The 20,150-nt window shown below is 33.6% G+C and overlaps 1 protein-coding gene across 1 annotated transcript in view; it reads left to right on the top strand.

Annotated features, from left to right (window-relative positions):
- The window catches only part of LOC127860766 (cAMP-specific 3',5'-cyclic phosphodiesterase 4C-like), a 505,962-nt gene that overhangs the window by 329,662 nt on the left and 156,150 nt on the right, over positions 1 to 20,150 (top strand). The window contains exon 6 of the mRNA XM_052399042.1: positions 14,139 to 14,324. Coding sequence (XP_052255002.1) covers positions 14,139 to 14,324 — 186 coding nt within the window. The remainder of the gene's footprint in view (positions 1 to 14,138; positions 14,325 to 20,150) is intronic.

The raw sequence follows: 20,150 nt of genomic DNA, 5'->3' as shown, positions 1-20,150 counted from the left end.
TATTTTTTAATTCATTTTGGTATTTGAGTTTCTTTTGAAGAAGAAGTATATTAATAGATTAAAGATAAAGATAATAGAATGAATCTATTAACATTAAGTGGAGATCTATTATAGATGAAATGGTTTAATGTTTTGTATTAGAATGAACTGTTTGAAAAGCATTTATGTGTTTTGAAGGCAATACAAAATGGTGTTTGAAATAAAACTTATTTTAGACTTTAAAGAAGCAGTGTGTGAGACAATTTTAAAGAATGCTGATTGCATGCTTTTTGTTGTGGGCAAGACAGACTTAAGGCACTTCGTGTAGATGTATTAGATAAAAGATAGGAAGGACTTCAAATTGTTATTATACTGTTATTATACTTTCTCGCTATATGTCATTCGGTGTTTCATCTACACATGTACACCATTTTAATTTTATAACGCGTCATCTGGTTGGTTGTTCTCATTGTGTTGGCCAATGATATGGCGTTTTAGAACCGAGCATTCAATCGACAAAATATGACAGCAAAACACAGACATGTAGCGAGAAAGTGGAATTAAATTAAATGTTAAAGTTATTAGCAGAGCAGGAGATCGGTTAGTAGTGTAATCTCGTTGCTTTTACTGTCTTCTAACGAATCCAGTTGCATTTTGTCGGCAACTGCATGGGAACATGTGAGTTTTTGATGAAAAAGGTCACATCAAGTGTTCCACTATCTTTCAGAAATAGGCATATAGTGCGTTTAATACCTTGTGTATATAATACCTATACGAGGGTTATTGGGTTATTTTTTCAAACTATGTATTTTTGTCAATATTCGTTGTTGACAAGTCAATAATTATAATGTCTGGTGTTGGTATTAGTGTGCTACTTACCTGCCACCTAAGCGCACTTGAGATATTTATAGACGCATGTCGAATTATCCAAACCAGTATTAAAAAAACATGATCCAGGACTTCATAGATACACACATTTATTACACAACTCATTGTAATGAATGGGAATTAAAAGTGTAATTTCTCCTCAAAGCTATTTCCAGTTTTTTCCATTTTCATGAATAGTTTTCAGATATGATGTTTTGTTATGTTTTCTTCCAGCTAGATAAATAGGATTCAAAAACTACATATATGAAAAAGCAAATTATCTTTTTATGTAAAAAATAGATGGAGAATTATTTGCACTGCTTTAACCAGTTAAACATCATTCAATTTGCAATGCAGTACATCGGAACCATTTCAGGGTTAAATGGGTTTATTGTCTCATCAATTTAACTTAACCTTCTTCTATTCGTCCAATATACCTCCTTTTGGCAATTATGGTACAACTGAGTGCCTTCATTTTAGGCATCACTGAATATGAACTGTTTTGAGCAAACGAGAGCTAGTTCATGTGCGTAAATTGTCATCCCCAATCAGCCTGTTCAGTCTGTACTATTATAAATTTTGTTGATCAATTTGTGAAAATGTGTATGAATAATATGATGTATATTTATATTGTTTTTTCCTTCTACTATTTAACCTCACCCAGTATGGTTCTTATCTATGGTGAAACAGAAATCTTTGGAACTTAATGGTAAATATTGTTTTTGCGTTTTTAGCTCACCTGTCACAAAGTGACATGGTGAGCTTATGTGACCATGTGATCTCTGGCATCCGTATGTGTGTGCGTGCGTCCGTCAACAATTTGTTTGTGTAGACAGTAGAGGTCACATTTTTTATCCAATCTTTATGAAATTTGGCCAGAATGTTTATCTTGATGGAATATGGGTTAGGATTGTATTTGGGTCATCTGGGGTCAAAAACTAGGTCACTAGGTCAATAACTAGGTCACATAATAGGTCAAATAATAGAAAACCTTGTGGAGACAATACAGGCAGTTTTCATCCAATCTTTATGAAATTTGGTCAGAATGTTTATCTTGATGAAATCTGGGTTGGGATTGTATTTGGGTCATCTGGGGTCAAAAACTAGGTCACTAGGTCAAAAACTAGATCAAATAATAGAAAAACCTTGTGTAGACAGTAGAGATCACAGTTTTCATCCAATCTTTATGAAATTTGGTCAGAATGTTTATCTTGATAAAATCTGGGTTTGGATTGTATTTGAGTCATCTGGGGTCAAAAACTAGGTCACTAGGTCAAAAACTAGGTCAAATAATAGAAAAACCTTGTGAAGACAGTAAAGGTCACAGTTTTCACTAATCTTTATGAAATTTGGTCAGATTTATTATCTTGATAAAATCTGGATTGGGATTGTATTTTGGTCATCTGGGGTCAAAAACTAGGTCACTAGGTCAAAAACTAGATCAAATAATAGAAAAACCTTGTGTAGACAATAACGGTCGCAGTTTTCATCAAATCTTTATGAAATTCGGTCAGAATGTTTATCTTGAAAAAAATCTGGGTTGGGATTGTATTTGGGTCATCTGAGGTGAAAAACAAGGTCACTAGGTCAAATAATAGAAAAACCGTCAACAATTTGTTTGTGTAGACAGTAGAGGTCACAGTTTTCATCCAATCTTTATGAAATTTGGTCAGAATGTTTATCTTGATGAAATCTGGGTTGGGATTGTATTTGGGTCATCTGGGGTCAAAAACAAGGTCACTAGGGCAAAAACTAGGTCACTAGGTCAAATAATAGAAAAACTTTGTATAGACAATAGAGGTCACAGTTTTCATCCAATCTTTATGAAATTTGGTCTGAATGTTTATCTTGATGAAATCTTGGTTGGGATTGTACTTGGGTCATCTTGGGTCAAAAACTAGGTCACTAGGTCAAATAATAGAAAAATCTTGTGTAGACAATAGAGGTCACAGTTTTCATCCAATTTTTAGCCGGATTTTTTTCGAAAAAATCTCGGCTTATAGATTGATGTTGTCGGGCGGGCGGGCGGGCGGGGGTGGCGGCGTGCTCGAAAATGTTAAAGTTCTTATTTCATGGTATAACTTTGGTATGCTTGGACCTAGAGTCTTCAAACTTGACATGAAGGTTGGCCAGGATTAACAGATGACCACTGGTCATTTCAAGGTCATTCATTTGAAGGTCAAGGTCACTGTGACCTTCAATATAAAAAATGTTAAAGTTGTTATAACTTTGGTATGCTTGGACCTAGAGTCTTGAAACTTGACATGAAGGTTGGCCATAACTAGTTAGTAACCACTGGTCATTTCAAGGTCATTCATTTGAAGGTCAAGGTCACTGTGACCTTGAATGTAAAAATGTTAAAGTTCTTATTTCATGGTATAACTTTGGTATGCTTGGACCTAGAGTCTTCAAACTTGACATGAAGGTTGGCCAGGATTAACAGATGACCACTGGTCATTTCAAGGTCATTCATTTGAAGGTCAAGGTCACTGTGACCTTCAATATAAAAAATGTTAAAGTTGTTATAACTTTGGTGTGCTTGGACCTAGAGTCTTGAAACTTGACATGAAGGTTGGCCATAACTAGTTAGTAACCACTGGTCATTTCAAGGTCATTCATTTGAAGGTCAAGGTCACTGTGACCTTGAATGTAAAAATGTTAAAGTTCTTATTTCATGGTATAACTTTGGTATGCTTGGACCTAGAGTCTTCAAACTTGACATGAAGGTTGGCCAGGATTAACAGATGACCACTGGTCATTTCAAGGTCATTCATTTGAAGGTGAAGGTCACTGTGACCTTCAATATAAAAATGTTAAAGTTGTTATAACTTTGGTATGCTTGGACCTAGAGTCTTGAAACTTGACATGAAGGTTGGCCAGAACTAGTAAGTAACCACTGGACATTTCAAGGTCATTCATTTGAAGGTCAATGTCACTGTGACCTTGAATGTAAAAATGTTAAAGTTGTTATAACTTTGGTATGCTTGGACCTAGAGTCTTGAAACTTGACATGAAGGTTGGCCAGAACTAGTAAGTAACCACTGGACATTTCAAGGTCATTCATTTGAAGGTCAAGGTCACTGTGACCTTGAATGTAAAAATGTTAAAGTTCTTATTTCATGTTATAACTTTGGTATGCTTGTACCTAGAGTCTTCAAACTTGAAATAAAGATTGGCCAGTACTAGAAGATGACCACTGGTCATTTCAATGTCATTCATTTGAAGGTCAAGGTCACTGTGACCTTAAATGTTAAAATGTTAAAATTGTTATAACTTTGGTATGCTTGGACATAGAGTCTTCAAACTTGACATGAAGGTTTGCAAGCACACTTAGATGACCACTGGTCATTTCAAGGTCATTCATTCTAAGGTCAAGGTCACTGTGACCTTGAATGTAAAAATGTTAAAGTTCTTATAACTTTGGTAGGTAAAAATGTTAAAGTTCTTATTCCATGTTATAACTTTGGTATGCTGGTACCTAGAGTCTTCAAACTTGACATAACGGTTGGCCAGTACTAGAAGATCACCACTGCTCATTTCAATGTCATTCATTTGAAGGTCAAGGTCACTGTGACCTTCAATGTTAAAATGTTAAAATTGTTATAACTTTGGTATGCTTGGACCTAGAATCTCAAATTGTGTCCAATCTATCTGCTAGAACTGGTGTGATAGAAACCTTTTGGAGTGATCATAAGGCTGTCTGGATTTCTGTGTAGGTATGTGAAAGCAAAACAATAAATAGTATTATTTCATCTAAGTTTATTTTCTTACATTTGATAATGAAATTGATGGAAACTTCAAACAATATGTTACTAATTTGCTAATAAAAAAATTGAGATCAAACTTTCCTAATTGTCAATTCAAGTTCATATTTGTGACCTTAAATGTTATTGTTGTTCATGTATATGCATGCATTCAAAACATAACACAAGGTTTGCTCATGCCTTGAAAAGTACTTACATTTCATTTTGACCTTTGAACAATATTTCAGTAATTTAAGTATTGCATTGACAAAAACACGAAAGGTACTTTCCTGTCATTTAAATAAAAAATCCGGCTTCAATGCGGTCATCTCCGACCGCGGAACTCTTGTTATAAAATTTGATCAGAATGTTTATCTTGATGAAATCTGGGTTGGGATTGTATTTGGGTCACCTGGGGTCGAAAACTAGGTCATTAGGTCAAATAATAGAAAAACCTTGTGTAAACAATAGAGGTCACAGTTGTCATCTTATCTTTATGAAATTTGGTCAGAATGTTTATCTTGATGAAATCTGGGTTGGGATTGTATTTGGTTAGTCAGGTGAGCAATTCAGGGCCATCGTGGCCCTCTTGTTTCATGTAATGCCACTATGGTTCAACGCCAGTATCTTTGCTGAAAGTATTTAAATACACTGTAACTCCAATATAACGTGGATGACGGGGTCCAAGCCACGCAACAGCGTTATAAACGGACAGCGTTATAAGTCTTGAACTAATTTATTGCAGGGGGCTATAAAAACAGGTTAAGTATAGCCTTTAATATGTGTATTGCCATGCTGTGTTGTTGTCATGCGATAATATTTGCGTATAAACTGAATCGAACGAGAAGAGTATACATACCGCTTTTCTAATGTGCACATGTATCTGATAATATAATATGATTACAACTTCACTTACGAAAAAATGATCGTTAACATTTACGACGAGAAATATGTTTATGAATTTCATAAACACATCCATATGCCGACGCCATTTTTCAGAAAGAGTACAGTGCATTATGGGACAGAGCTTTCATTGGACGAGCGAATTTAAATTGAGATTGAATGCAATACGATACATGTACACAGAAATGTTTAATTGCGTCATACGCGTCATGTAAAAAACATGCTTCCTGTGGACTTTCTGATAACGGTCAAAAATTAAAGTGAATCTCTGTTAACAAGTATACTGCGTAAGCATGTAAATAAATCGTCAGGATTATTTAATTTATTATTCGTACACGAACGGAAACAATAAACATACACAAAGATCTTTTTATTTATCAAGCATGTATAGCATATAATGAATGATAACACATCCATAGTTTATACAATGAACCGCTCTGATAGAGAATACATGTAATAAACACTGACTTGCAAGTTTTTCACGCCTTTATTGACATTACACAAGAGATTAACCCCAATTAGCTGTTGAGTGTCGTTTAACCTCTAATCAATTAAAATCAGTTAAACCGACCGATAAAGAAATCAAGCTGTGATCGTCGCCATCTTTGAATTTTCTGAAAATACATGAAGTTGCATAACATTGATTTAAATCAGAAATGGAAGGTTGGAGATAAAACGGGATCCAAGCACCCCTGCGTTATATTGGACACAGCGTTATAATGGACCGCACTATATTGGAGTTACAGTGTAGCATGTTGAGGCATAGTACATTCATTTCCTGTATCACAGAACCAGTGCTTAGTGTTTTAAAACACTCCAAGATATGATATAACTCATACTGAGCAATGAAATTATTACTACAACCATTCTTCCACTGCTGCTTATTAAAATATTTCAATTTTTATTAACTTGCATAGGTATGTGCACTATAGACTGGTAATTATACAAATGTAATACTTTACCCTCAGAAGCAAAGCGAAAATATACCAGGCTGTTCAGATTTTATCCTGTTCCTTCTCGTCTGTATATAATTTTAGAGTTGGAAATGAAGCCAATAAAATTTTAATCTATTAAGAAAGGTTTTTAATATCATTTGATTTTTTAATTGAATACATTAAAACGTATCTGTAAAGTGCAAAGAAGGCTATGCTGAAAACCCAGAAAGCTGATGGTGGATGAAAGAGACTTTTTTCGCAGGTTTTGACGTGTATTGAAGTTTGTCACTTAAAATGCTTTAAATTGATAAATGTAAACATCAAAACTGTATTTCACCAGCAAAAAAAAAAGAATAAAATTAAAGAAAGAAAAATAGTAATCGTCAAATGGGCTCAAACCTGACTGACCCTTTGAGTAAAAGTCAACTACATTAACCACTCAGTCATGCATACTCGCATAGTAAGAGGTGTATTTCATATTTATATAAGCAATCCTTAATTGTAATATCACAAAATGGAATGATAACAACAGAACTCTCCAAATTTTTCAATTGTTTTGCGTTTGTCATGTTATATAGTTTTCAGGTGTTAAAATTGTCAAAAGATGCATATCATGGATATTTTCGAGCATAGTAAAATTTATGTTCCGTATTACCGTTTCCTCGGAAATGTCATAACTACCACATTTCACAAATTTGTTTTCAATTTGTCAATTTAACAAAACGTGAAATGGTCCCTTTAAATGGCCCAATGTTGTCATATGATTGAAATATCATACAATAAAGTGCAAAGCAGATTCCATTATCATCAGGCAAAAAAGTGTTTGTTTGCACTTACATAAAATACACATTTTAGCGTTAGCCTAACAAATGATGGTTTGTCAGGTAAGATTGGGAACAACTTGATTACACTGTACTCTACTGTGACTGTGGATATAATCAGTGTAGGTTAAAGCATGGTTGGTAAAATAGCAGTAGCTTCCATGAATTATAAACCCAAGATGAATTTGGAACATAATTATGGTAAGTGACATGGCAACTACATGTTCATGCCAGAGGCAGCTTGTGTTCAGCAGTTAATGGCTGTCTCTAATTGCTGTGATTGCTTCTGCAGACTTACCTATATTCTGCTGAAACTCAGCCACTGATTTCTTGTGGCAGAAATTATCAAACAAAATGAAGTGGGCATTTTCAGAAATGTATCTGGTACTTTTAGTTGGATGTCAACATATGTTTTTGGTTGGAGCTATGATTTGAGTGGAACATGCTGTTTGGTTGAATATTTTTGTATTATTGTTTTTGCAACGTGCTCATGGTGAGCTTTTGTGATCGCCTTTTGTCCGTCGTCCGTCGTGCATTGTGCGGCGTCAACATTTGACTTGTTAACTCTCTAGAGGCCACATTTATTGTCCAATCTTCATGAAATTTGGTCAGAAGATTGGTCTCAATGATTTCTTGGATGAGTTCGAAAATGGTTACGTTTGCTTGAAAAACATGGCTGCCAAGGGGCGGGGCATTTTTCCTAATATGGCTATAATTATATTATAGCAGGTTTTTTCCGCTCCATTTTGGGAATACGCCACACTGGAATTTTGGGAATTTCGCGTCGTGAAAACCCCCATTTTGGGAAAAAAAATATTCGCAAAATTGGCTCAATTGGGAAAAATCTTCGCATGTAAATAGTGTTTCTTATATTTTAAAGAAGCCGTTAACTGGTAAATAACGACTATTTTGATAACTTTTTATTAAATTTTACAAAGTATTATGAACATGTGAGATAAGTGCAGGTTTTTAATCTGAATTTGGGGAAAAGGCCTGGCCTTTTTTGAGGTGGAAAAAATTGTGCGAAGCGCTGGATTTTGAGGAAAATAAAGAAAGTCTTAAATAATCATTAACATATTTTACAGTTTTTAAAATAAATTCAAGGCAACAAATAATTTAATTATGCATCACTTTCTATTTTCTACACCGGATCAGGTTAACTTATATATTTAAAGGTAAAAAAAAATAAAAAAAAAATTGTTTTTTTTGGAATTGGGATTTTTTTTTTTAAATTGGGAAAAAAAACAACCAGATTTGCATTGGGAATGGGGCCCAATTTCAGACCCGTGGCGTAGGGCGGAAAAAGCCTGTATAGCTATAGTAAAATCTTGTTAACACTCTAGAGGCCACATTTATAGTCCAATCTTCATGAAACTCGGTCAGAAGATTCATCCCAATTATATCTTGGAGGAGTTTAAAAATGATGCCGGTTGTTTGAAAAACATGGCCACCACAAGGGCGGGGCTATTTTCCTTATATGGCTATAGAAAAACCTTGTTAACACTCTAGAGGTCACATTTATTTTCCGATCATCATGAAACTTGGTCAGAAGATTTGTCCCAATGATATCTTGGATGAGTTCAAAAATGGTTTTGGTTGCTTTAAAAACATGACCACCAGGGGCGGGGCATTTTTCCTTATATGGCTATATATGGCTAAAGTAAAACCTTTTTAACACTCTAGAGGCCACATTTATTGTCCAATCTTCATGAAATTTGGTCAGAAGATTGGTCTCAATGATATCTTGGATGAGTTCGAAAATAATTATGTTTGCTTGAAAAAAAAAGGCTTCCAAGGGGCTGGGCATTTTTCAATATATGGCTATAGTAAAATCTTATTAACACTCTTGAGGCAACATTTACTGTCCGATCTTCATGAAACTTGGTCAGAAGATTCATCCTGATAATATATTGGATGAGTTCAAAAATGATGCCGGTTGGTTGAAAAACATGGCTGCCAGGGGGCGGGGCATTTTTCCTTATATGGTTATAGTAAAACCTTGTTAACACTCTAGAGGCCACATTTATTTTCCGATCTTCGTGAAACTTGGTCAGAAGATTTGTCCCAATAATATCTTGTTATCTCAGGTGAGCGACTTTGTTTCTTGTTTATGCAACTTTGGTGAAATCATTGTTTCATATTTGAAACTGTATTGATGTGCTTGGAATTGAAGCAATTGCAACATTCAAGTGCTACTGATGAACTGTTTCGATCAATACAAATTGGTATATCAAAATAAAGGGACCTGATCTCTCTTTGGTAAAAAATTTAAATTAAAAAAAAGAGTCGTAGAATCAATAAAGATATACTGATACAAGCAAAAAACCACTTCTGACAAACAAAAACATTAACAACTTTTGTTTGAATATTGATATGCATCATTCAAAACCAGAAATATAATAATGAGTTTGTGATGCTTTTCATTGATAATTAGTAAAAAGGTGTATCACCAAAGCCTACTGGGTGAAGAATTAGCGCATATCATTTTTGCTTCTCGAAGGTCCAGTCTCAAAACTGAGGGCAGACAATTTTTATTGCATTTTATATTTTTCCTTTTATTAAAATAAAATCAAAAAGTCATGCAAAATATAACTATTTAATTCATTGATACAAAAGAAAAAAAGTTGGGCATTGACATTTAAAATCTGTTGTTGTGAAAAGACATTTTAATTTAATAGTATGTTCAGATTGGATTACATGTTACTTATTAAATTGATTGCATGATAGAATTTAAATAATTACTGCATAATAGAATTTAAATAATTATCAGATCTTAAGAGACGTTATAAACAGTAATTGATAGCAGTGATTCAAATGAGCAACAAAGAAAGAATATAATAAAAGGTATTCTGTTTCCTCTGATCTTCAGGTTTCTGAAAGATTTTTTCCTGGAATGGTTTCCTCGCAAATGGAATGATACTTTGTAAATGTCACAACAGAAGGACAAAAAGGCTTTTTTCACATAAATCACTTGTGTCACCATGTACTTTTCGTCTGGTAATTCAATTAGCTCCATGTGACTGAAAAGAACCCAAGATTTTTTCTGGTTTACAACTCTGCATTCTATTTTTTCCCTGGCCTGTATGACATTTGAATTGTATAATTTTCTCAGTAAATGGACCCCCATGGGTTCTACCTTTTGTCATATTAATGTCATGGAGGAAATTTCTTGAACTCAGATTGGATGATTTCGATCTTAGAACTTGCAAATTTCTGTCACAGACATTTGGCTTAAATTGAATATATGTATATAATGCGACTAATGAAAAACTTATAAATGATCCAATGAATTATGTGGCATATTTAATATGTTTTGTTTTAAAGTTTCTGTCTAGCCAATTAAATTATCCTGTTAGTATAGTGTTTGCCTGTTTATTACAGTTCAATTGTATCGAAACACTTAAGCTCATACTAATTGGTATAAAAATAACGAACGTTATTAATACAATAAAAAAGGACTCAATATCTTGGAATTGCAGGATTGTGACAGTAAAATTAGTTTTTGAACCTCTGAAATTTCCTGGCCATTCATATATATTGGCATGTATTTTACACAAAATTATGAACTGTAGGCTTTTCAAAAATGCTGAGTCACTTGAAACCCATTTCAATGTATTTGTATAAGGTGCAAAATTCTCTGTTGAGCTTCTGCTGTCATTTTGAATCCTGCATAATGTGCTTTTGTGCATAAAACATCAAGAATCTTGGTAAAAGGCTTTCTGAAGATTTTTGAGTTAATAGCAATTGATTCCAAATGGAATCCAGAATGTTCTGAATGGTTGAGTGGCTGAAGCCTAAATTAACCATCGCGAGTTGTCAACACTCAGTGTAGATATTTTTTTAATTTTACCACTGGTGGATTTAAGGCTTCATAACAGTTTGTGATTTGCGATTGCAACCAGTCATCAAAGGTTTAATATGGATTGAGAAGTAGTACAATCAGACAAGGGATTGTCCTGTCGCCTTAGACTTTCTGGAACAGCCTAATTTAGCAAATTTGGCTTCAGGAGTCTTTTGGAAAAAAGTATTATAAAGGTCATATCCAAATTAAGCTATTAGTGTATAATTGTGGTTTGTCTGTGACCTCAGAGGGTGTAGCCCCGGGGAAACAGGTTCATGAACTTAAATTCATGAAATTATTCATGACCATGATATTCAGGGATCATATTTTCCCGCAACATCAATCGGTCTGGATATAAATGGGGAAAAGTATCAGAAAATGTATATCCAGAATCATGACAAATTACGTTAAAATATATACCATTGATATTGCCATTCATGAAGGTGGTATAATACATGTACAACTAAAATTCCCTTAGGCATTTTATTAAACGGAACGAGTTTTCTCAACTGGTTTTATCATTTGGTATTTCATTGTTGTTTCGTGTGCTGTTTTATCAGATTTTTTTCATCGTTGTCAATATTATTAATCTGTGTAAGTCTATACCGATGTTTTAAATTGTTGTCGACTCGATAAAAGCTTACACACATGCACTGAACCAAACAAATGTCTGTGCGTAGGTTGGCTACTGACAACAACAAACCAAATAATTAAGAAATAATTTGTTGTCAAATATCCCACGGCGATAGTTTAGATGCGTAGGGATTTAATCACGAGAGCGAAGCATTTGAAACCACGCATCTAATTTTCCGGTCGTGAGCTATTCAACAACAAAGTATAAAGTACACGAATTATTTCGATTCTAACACGGTTTTATTAAAGATTTATTTAATGTATATTATTTTTCTTGTGTACTATTTTATGTGAAGTTCCGTCCATAAAAATAACTTTCGGCTGTTCTGTCGATCAGATCCGCGACTTTCATTCATAATTATATTACCGGATTATTACGCTGGTGGAAAATGTATCGGCATGTTGTGTTTAGTTACAGCGCGTGCATTCAGACACGTCTTTTCGGATGCGTCTTTAATCCGCTGTTCACAAGTTTTTGATTCTTGGTCTGACGTGCAATAAACCGGTCCTGACCGGTTTGGAGACTGCAGCAAATGGTTTACCACACCTAATCGAGATAAGAATGTCATTATAGGGTGTGTTAGCATGTACACTGTGTAATCGATTTCATGACATGAGAATTTTAATAGCAAACAGATTCCGACCGACTGTTTGGGATTTTCAATCGGTCTTTCATGACCCCAATTGGTCTAGGACCGACAAAACCAAAAAAAATATGATCCCTGATGATATTCATGAATTGCAAAATTTATGTTTCACAAAGTTTTAGAATTCTTTAACTTATTCATGAAAAAACTCATGAACTATGAAACAAACGAATTCATGAATTTTGTATTAATAAATAAATATTCATGAATCAATTCATGAACAAGATATTCATGAAAAGCAAAATTAGGGTTCATGAACTTTATGAATTCATGAACAAATTCATGAACTCTGAAACAAAAAGGTTCATTAACTTTATGAATTTGTTCATGAACAGGTTTCACAAAGATAAATATAGAACTGTTAAAAGACGAGTTGAGAAATATTTTAACAGGACAATGAATGGAAATATGATAACAGAAAAATATACTGACACTTCATCGGCATGTTGGCGAACAGTTTATGAGTATGAAATGATTGGTTATGCTTCTAATTCTGTTGATGACAAAAACATTCATAAAGCAGAGGAAAGAGTGATACAATGTAGCAAAAATTAGGAAACATATATAAGTGAACACAGTGCCAAAGAAGTTGAAATGGAACCAATGGCTGATCAGTTTAGCTGGTAATTTATTAAAGACTTACATTTCCAAATAAAATAAACCATGTGGCTTCATTCAGCTTGCTTCCTTTTCAACTTCTTGTGCACACAATATTTTTCCTTTGTAAAAACAGCAATATTCTGTTTATGAACCAGTTCATTAAGTGTATTGAGTTCAGGAATATGTTTCAAGTTCATGAACTTGGAGGTATTGAATATGTGTGTTATTCATGAATATTTTTTCCATTCTTAAACTGCATGGTTCATGAAGTTTATGACATAAGTTCATGAATAAATTCATGAAGTTCACGAACCTGTTTCAAGTTCATAAACTTAGAATCCATGAATACTTATGTGTTATTCATGAATATTTTGTCAATTCATGAACTGTTTGATGAAGTTCATAAAGTAAATTCATAAAGTTCATGAATAAATTTATAAAGTTCATGGACCTGTTTCCCCGGGGAGAAGAAGCCAACTCATCTTTGTGATTTATTAATCATAAGAGAAAATTGATTCGATACTGTTTCAATGCTTAAAGGCCTTGCCTCCTCAAACTTATGCCAATTCATTTCATGCATAATGTCTTACTAGTTTTTTTTGTCAAATTCAACATTTCTACCAAAATTGTTATTGAATCATTTCAAATTTGATGAGATGGGCCATTCTTCTTTGTGTGAGTGATTAAAAGCTCAAAGATGGGAACTTAAACTGAATGTAGCACATTCTGTAAAAGCTGTGTTAAGAATTTTGCAAGAGTTTTATGATTAAAATTATCAAGATTTACACATGCCCCGATTGAGAATCCTGGATTGGCCCCAGTATACAGTCATTCATTAACTCTTTCAGTGCTGGAACCAAATTTTGAAGGCCTTTGCAAAAAGTTTGGATCCTGATGAGACGCCACAAAATGTGGCGTCTCATCAGGATCCAAACAGTTTGCTATTCTGATAGTATTCTTTGAAAAAAAAATGAAGAAAATGCTAGTTTTTGAAATAAAGTAGACGACATTTTAGCAGACGACAAATTTCCCAGCATGCAAATTGTTAACATCACAGTCAGTAATTTTCTCTTTTTTTAACGAAATGTCCTGCCATTTCACCTTTCACACTATTTAAGATCAACTTGCCACCTGAATTCCCTGTTACACACGACATTATCTAATTGCAGTTTTGACGTTGAGAATGGGGCGGGTGGTGGAAGATCCGGACTGGAGGGCAGCAGTCCGTCTGGCGGCCTCATCCTGCAGAATCTGCCCCAGCGCCGGGAGTCCTTCCTGTACAGGTCTGACAGCGACTATGACATCTCGCCCAAGTCTATGTCTCGGCACTCCTCCGTTCAAAGCGAGCAGCCTCAGTAAGTGGACCATGTCGTTTGTAAATCTGTGTTTTTCTTGCAGTTTGATCACTTCCACTAAAAAATAAACTGATTTTGTTATGGGGAATACTATAATGTTATCGTATGCATTTCTAAAAAAATCCAATGTATTTGTATCTACTGTATTACATAGGAAATAAGGTATATAAGTAGCTTATATACTACTGCTTTTGTTCTGTTTAATATTTGGTTTGTTTACAAGTTGTGTTTGTGTTAACATAAAAATTGTCAACAATGTTATAAAAGGCATTTATCATCAATATTTGTTTAATGCATTCATGAACACATCTGTTTGAGTATTGTTCTGCATGGATTCTATAGCTCTTCAGGCCCAGATTTCGTGGAAATTATTTTGCCTTTTATTTTACAGGTTTTTATTAAACATTTTAGTTGAACCATATACAAAGTAGACATTATTTTGTAAAATTAACATCAACTATAAAATAGAAATATGAGAAAATGAAATGACTTAAGCCAGTTATGTGTAAACAAGGTTCACATTTTTTTTTAAAGAAATTTGGGCCTGGAGGCTTATTATAGCAACATAATGACTTTTTTGTTATTTATTTGTTGTTTAGTTTTCTTATAAGTTTCACTTGAGTAGACTTTGTATTCCTGGGCTTCAGTTGTATACCATAACTATAGTTTCAGACTTCAATTGTACTCCCAATCCCCAAATATGATCAGCGTTTTCTCACAAAGTATTTCAGCTATGTTGATGAAATTCAATATGTGGATAGAGGGCCTTATATGGTTATATATGCAGGTTTTTTAAGCTTTTATTGTCAAGTATTTTGTTGGTTGCTATGTTAACAGAAATTGGTGAAAATCTTAGAAAAATGTGCTACATGCAACTAATAAAAAATGCGTACCCTTTCATGATGAAACTGAGAATGTAGATTGAGGGCCACATGGGATAAGTATGATTATTATTTAATTCATATTGGTTGAACCATAATTATAGTCGCTATAGTTACAGAAACAAGTGAAAACCACTATCTGGTAACTTAAAAGGGTTATGTGGAGAAGTTATTATATAGTTATGTTTTTTTTTCTCCAGACACAAATTTTGGTTACTATAATTACAATAAGAACAACACAGGCTGGGTTGATTAAACTATCAATGACACTGTTTTTACTCAAACAGCATTATTAACCTTGTTTGAGACTTCTGTTTTGTGTTTGACACACCTCTTGTGCACATGTTAAAGGGACCTGTCACAGAATGATATTTTTATCACTGATTAACAAATTAATAAGAAAAACACTGGAGTAAATACGTAACAATCTACAGATATAAACATTTACTCAATGTACCTGTTTTGTCCATTTAGTATTTATTATTTAAATGAAACTCAATTCATATAAGCACAAAACGATTGTATAATCTAGATCTTGTATTCTGTCTGCATGTGGAGTGCTGATATGAAATAAAAAATACATGATGTATTATAAGATATAGTTATAAAAGTGGAGATGGCTGAGCTAATAAGGCAAGGCTCTTTTAATCCATAGGATTCCAGGTTATTATACTTCAGCTCTTCAATTCTAATGTAAAATCTAATAAATTTAATAGCAAACGTGACAAAATTCAAAAACTCTGTGAAGTCCCTTTAATATTATAACTCTTTTTATGCATTTGATATCATATCATGTTATGTGCCTCTGATCCAAGCCAATTAAAAATCCTGTAAAAAAAAGAAAGAATAAAAATTAGAGTTACAAGTTAATGAGCCAACCCCAAGAATCTTCGATGAACCATGAACATCAACCAATAGACAGGACAAGGGAAGCAACTCCAGATGACTTAAATAGGTAAGGTGTTTTATGAAGGTTAGAGTTGCCTACCTTAAATATTGTATTTCTGAATTGTATTCCATTAGAAATTTTAATAAGTCTGTTTTACATACAGTTATTTGTCTCTCTCAGTATTTTGACTTGCCTCTTTACCTATTATTTGTTCTTTCAAATTATGGAAGTCTTAACTATGGCTGTTCTAAAACAGCATGATATGCACTATACATTACACTTAATGGGTTATGAATGTCAAAACTTGTTAGGAATGAGTAGAGCAGTGGCATGAAATGGATAAAAAAGATGATATTTTATAGTAGAAGATGTGTATTCTGATTATGTTATCTTTCAGAAAGAATTATAAGGATCTGTTCACAGATTGTTTAATTGATAGAGATGCCAAAACTGAAAGAATATTGTATCAAACTTAGGAAATAATTGTAGGGACAAAGACATCATAGTTTCATACTTGTAATTGCATAATCATTATACCCCCACAAACGAAGTTTAGGGGGGTATATAGGAGTGAGCTTGTCTGTCAGTCGGTCTATCTTTTTAAACATTGAGCATGGTGTCCGCTCTCTAATTCTAGTAGTTTTCATTCGAGCTTCACCAAACTTGGTCAGAAGTTGTATCTTGATGATGTCAAGGCCAAGTTCGAACATGGGTCATGGCAGGTCAAAAACTAGGTCACAGGGTCACTTAGTGCGTTTTAAACATTGAGCATGGTGTCCGCTCTCTAATTCAAGTAGTTTTCATCCCATCTTCATCAAACTTGGTCAGAAGTTGTATCTAGATGATGTCTATATATGGGTCAAGTTTGAATATGGGTCATGCCGGGTCAAAAACTAGGTCACGAGGTCACTTAGTGCGTTTTAAACAATGAGCATGGTGTCCACTGTTTTTTGTGAAGACAACATGCAAAATATTCTGTGTCCATGCGGCATGTGGAGGTATTCGTCACGTCTGTGACAAAGCTCTAGTTTGAAATTGATAACATGTAAAAAAACCTTGAGTTTGTAAGGACTAATGATGGATTGATATGGGATGTCTCAGTTGTTGTTGTCTTTTTAATTGCTGACGACTGATGGCCTATGTCTTTGTGGAAAGCCTCCATGAAGAAAAGTGCCAGTGGCAAAGGTATAAGCAGAAATGTCTGATTGAATGGCATACTTCAAATAAAATATATGAAAAGCTGTGACCATCTCCAAATAAGTCTATTGAAAATTAAATAAACTTCAATAACTTCATTGAGCTTTGCATCCTTATTTCCCAACTTTCATAATGTCAACCTGTTATAAAACATTTTAAACATTTTCAACATGCAAGACCATGATGTCATAATTTTTATGCTCCCCCATAATTTATTTTCGGGGGAGCATATAGTCGCCACTTCGTCTGTCCGTCAGTGTGTCCATTCGTGCACAATTTTTGTGCGGGCTATTTCTCAGCAACTAACGACCAGAATTCAATGAAACTTAATGGGAAGCTTCACTACCAAGAGGAGATGTGCATATTATCAGCGGGTTCTGGTCAGATGATTTTTCACAGAGTTATGGTCCTTTGAAATTTTCTATAAAAAAAGTTATGGTCCCCCCAACTACTGTGCCCTCACGAAGTTTCCTTTTATCTGAATATATAGTGCAATATTGTGACAAAAAAACAACTTTGGGGAGCATCACCCGTCTCCGACGGTTTCTTGTTTCTTCTGCAAGCAATATACATATATATAAGCCATTCTATTCAAAAGTGTAATTGTGAAGATTTTTTCCAAATAATTCATTGACTTCAAATTGTGTGAAAGGAGCACTTTTTCTTTCAATAAGCTAATATGCAATAATATTCCATACAGTAAATGTAAGCTTGGTAATTATGTATTATGTGATAATACAATTAATTTATGTAAAAATAGATTTTTAGTCACATATACACATTTTGACATATAATTTCTCATATATATTTCAAGACATAAAGGGAAATAAAGTTATTGCATATTTATGCATATTTCAACAATATAAATAATTTGGTATGGCAACACAGTTTTAAGTAGTATAATTGAATATTATTGATTGAATATTTAATTGATATGAGTATACCAGTAACTATATGAACTTATTGCTGAAGGCATGGAGGATGAAATAATAGGGTTGGGTTCAAATGTAACAATTTTTGGACTACCATGTCGTAAAAAAGATAATGTTCCCCGTAAAAAAAGATAATGTTCAATATTTGTGAAATGTGTCCCTTGAAAGCTATTATAAGGACCAATAAGTCTTCTTTATATATCTGTTGATAACATCTTCTGGTGCCAAAGGATTAATAGTGCGAGTTTAGAGTGATACTTATTGTTACTTATCTAGCACTTGAACCCTTTGCATGCTGGGAAATTTGTCGTCTGCTAAAATGTCGTCTGCTGAATTTCTAAAATTAGCATTTTCTTTGATTTTTTTCAAAGAATATTATCAGAATAGCAAACAGTTTGGATCCTGATGAGACGCCATGTTATGTGGCGTCTCATCTGGATCCAAACTGTTTGCAAAGCCTTCAAAATTCGGTTCCCGCACTGAAAGGGTTAACACATATATTGTACTTACTGATTTTAAAACTTTAATTAATTGTTATTTTTTGGTTGTAATTCCACAAAGTCAAATTTCTTCTGGATAATCTTTTTTTAATGAAAGAAGAAATCTCAATTCTCTAGTATTTATAGTTACTTTAATAATGTCAGAGTTAACAATAAATAAATTTAAGCATTTTATTTGCAAAAGAAATAAAATTGTAAAGAGCCTTGAAAGTCAAATCTGCGGTTCAATAAACTCGCAGGAATTACCCATATGCCTCTTTGCAGTATGCAGTGAGTATATAATTATATATATGTATATATTGTTTATGTATTTTATATATTTATTTATGTATCTATTATTTATTTATGTATTTAAGTTAAATCAGTTATGCATCTATGCATGCAATAAGGTAAAAAAACTAAAAACCTCAAAATAAGGTAAACTTGAGGTCGGTATTTGACTATTAACATGTTGATAGCTTCATAATACACGAGTCATGACGTTTAAATTATTACAGTACCCAGCAGTAATATAATAAGATTTTCAGTTTCTGTCAAATGGTATTGTGATTTTTGGAAAGGATATATGAAGCCTTGAATCCACCAGTGATTAAGATTAAGTTAAATGGGACACACATTTTGTGAGTTTATTAATTACTCCTGAAATTAGTGTAAAGGAATGTTTTTTGAGTTCATGGTGAGTTAATGCAGATTGGTTTAAGGCAGCTGAATTGAAATCAAAATTGTAATGTTAACATAGTTCAACTATTGATGAATGGTTCATGAACTGTTTTTAAAATACAGTTTATGTAAAAATCCAGGAACATTTAAAGAATTAATTCATGAACAATTCATGTGTTATATTAGGTATTCCTGTTTGTTATTATAGAACGCTTCAAGGATCCTTGCACTTTATGACAGTATTATATGCATAATGCATCTTTTCCTAATTATATAATCTTATTTTATGATGCAATTTTAGATCAATAACGGTTTTCGGTCACTTAAATTAACCCAGATTTGTAGTTGAATGTAAAGTAAGTATGAGCTCTGCTTGATTTACATATAAGGTTGAAACACCTGGGACAATCAAAACATCTTGTAATTATCATTTCTCTTCAACGTCAGAAGATTACATCTGCCAATGTGCAAGGAAGGAAGATAAATCCTTGTGGTGTTCAAGTTGACAGTATGTTGCCAAAATCAACTATAACCTGATGTATAAAAGCAGGTCATCATTAATTTGAAACTTAATACATTTGCTTTTCACACCGTGCAATCGACTAACGCATCGTCTGCGGTTCATCCATCGGCTGCGGAAGTGTATACATGTCAGGTAAAAGCGGAGTGTAAGTATTTCCCTATTCTTTATATTTTACTTATTGAATTGAGCAGATTTGCGTGTGTTCTTTGAGAGCCTAAGTTAGAATGACGTTGTGAACGTAATC

This window comes from Dreissena polymorpha, chromosome 15 (genome assembly GCF_020536995.1).
Source record: "Dreissena polymorpha isolate Duluth1 chromosome 15, UMN_Dpol_1.0, whole genome shotgun sequence".
In the NCBI taxonomy this organism is placed as follows: domain Eukaryota; kingdom Metazoa; phylum Mollusca; class Bivalvia; order Myida; family Dreissenidae; genus Dreissena; species Dreissena polymorpha.
Note: the sequence above shows the minus strand (reverse complement) of the source record. Positions and strands in the feature narration are given on the sequence as shown.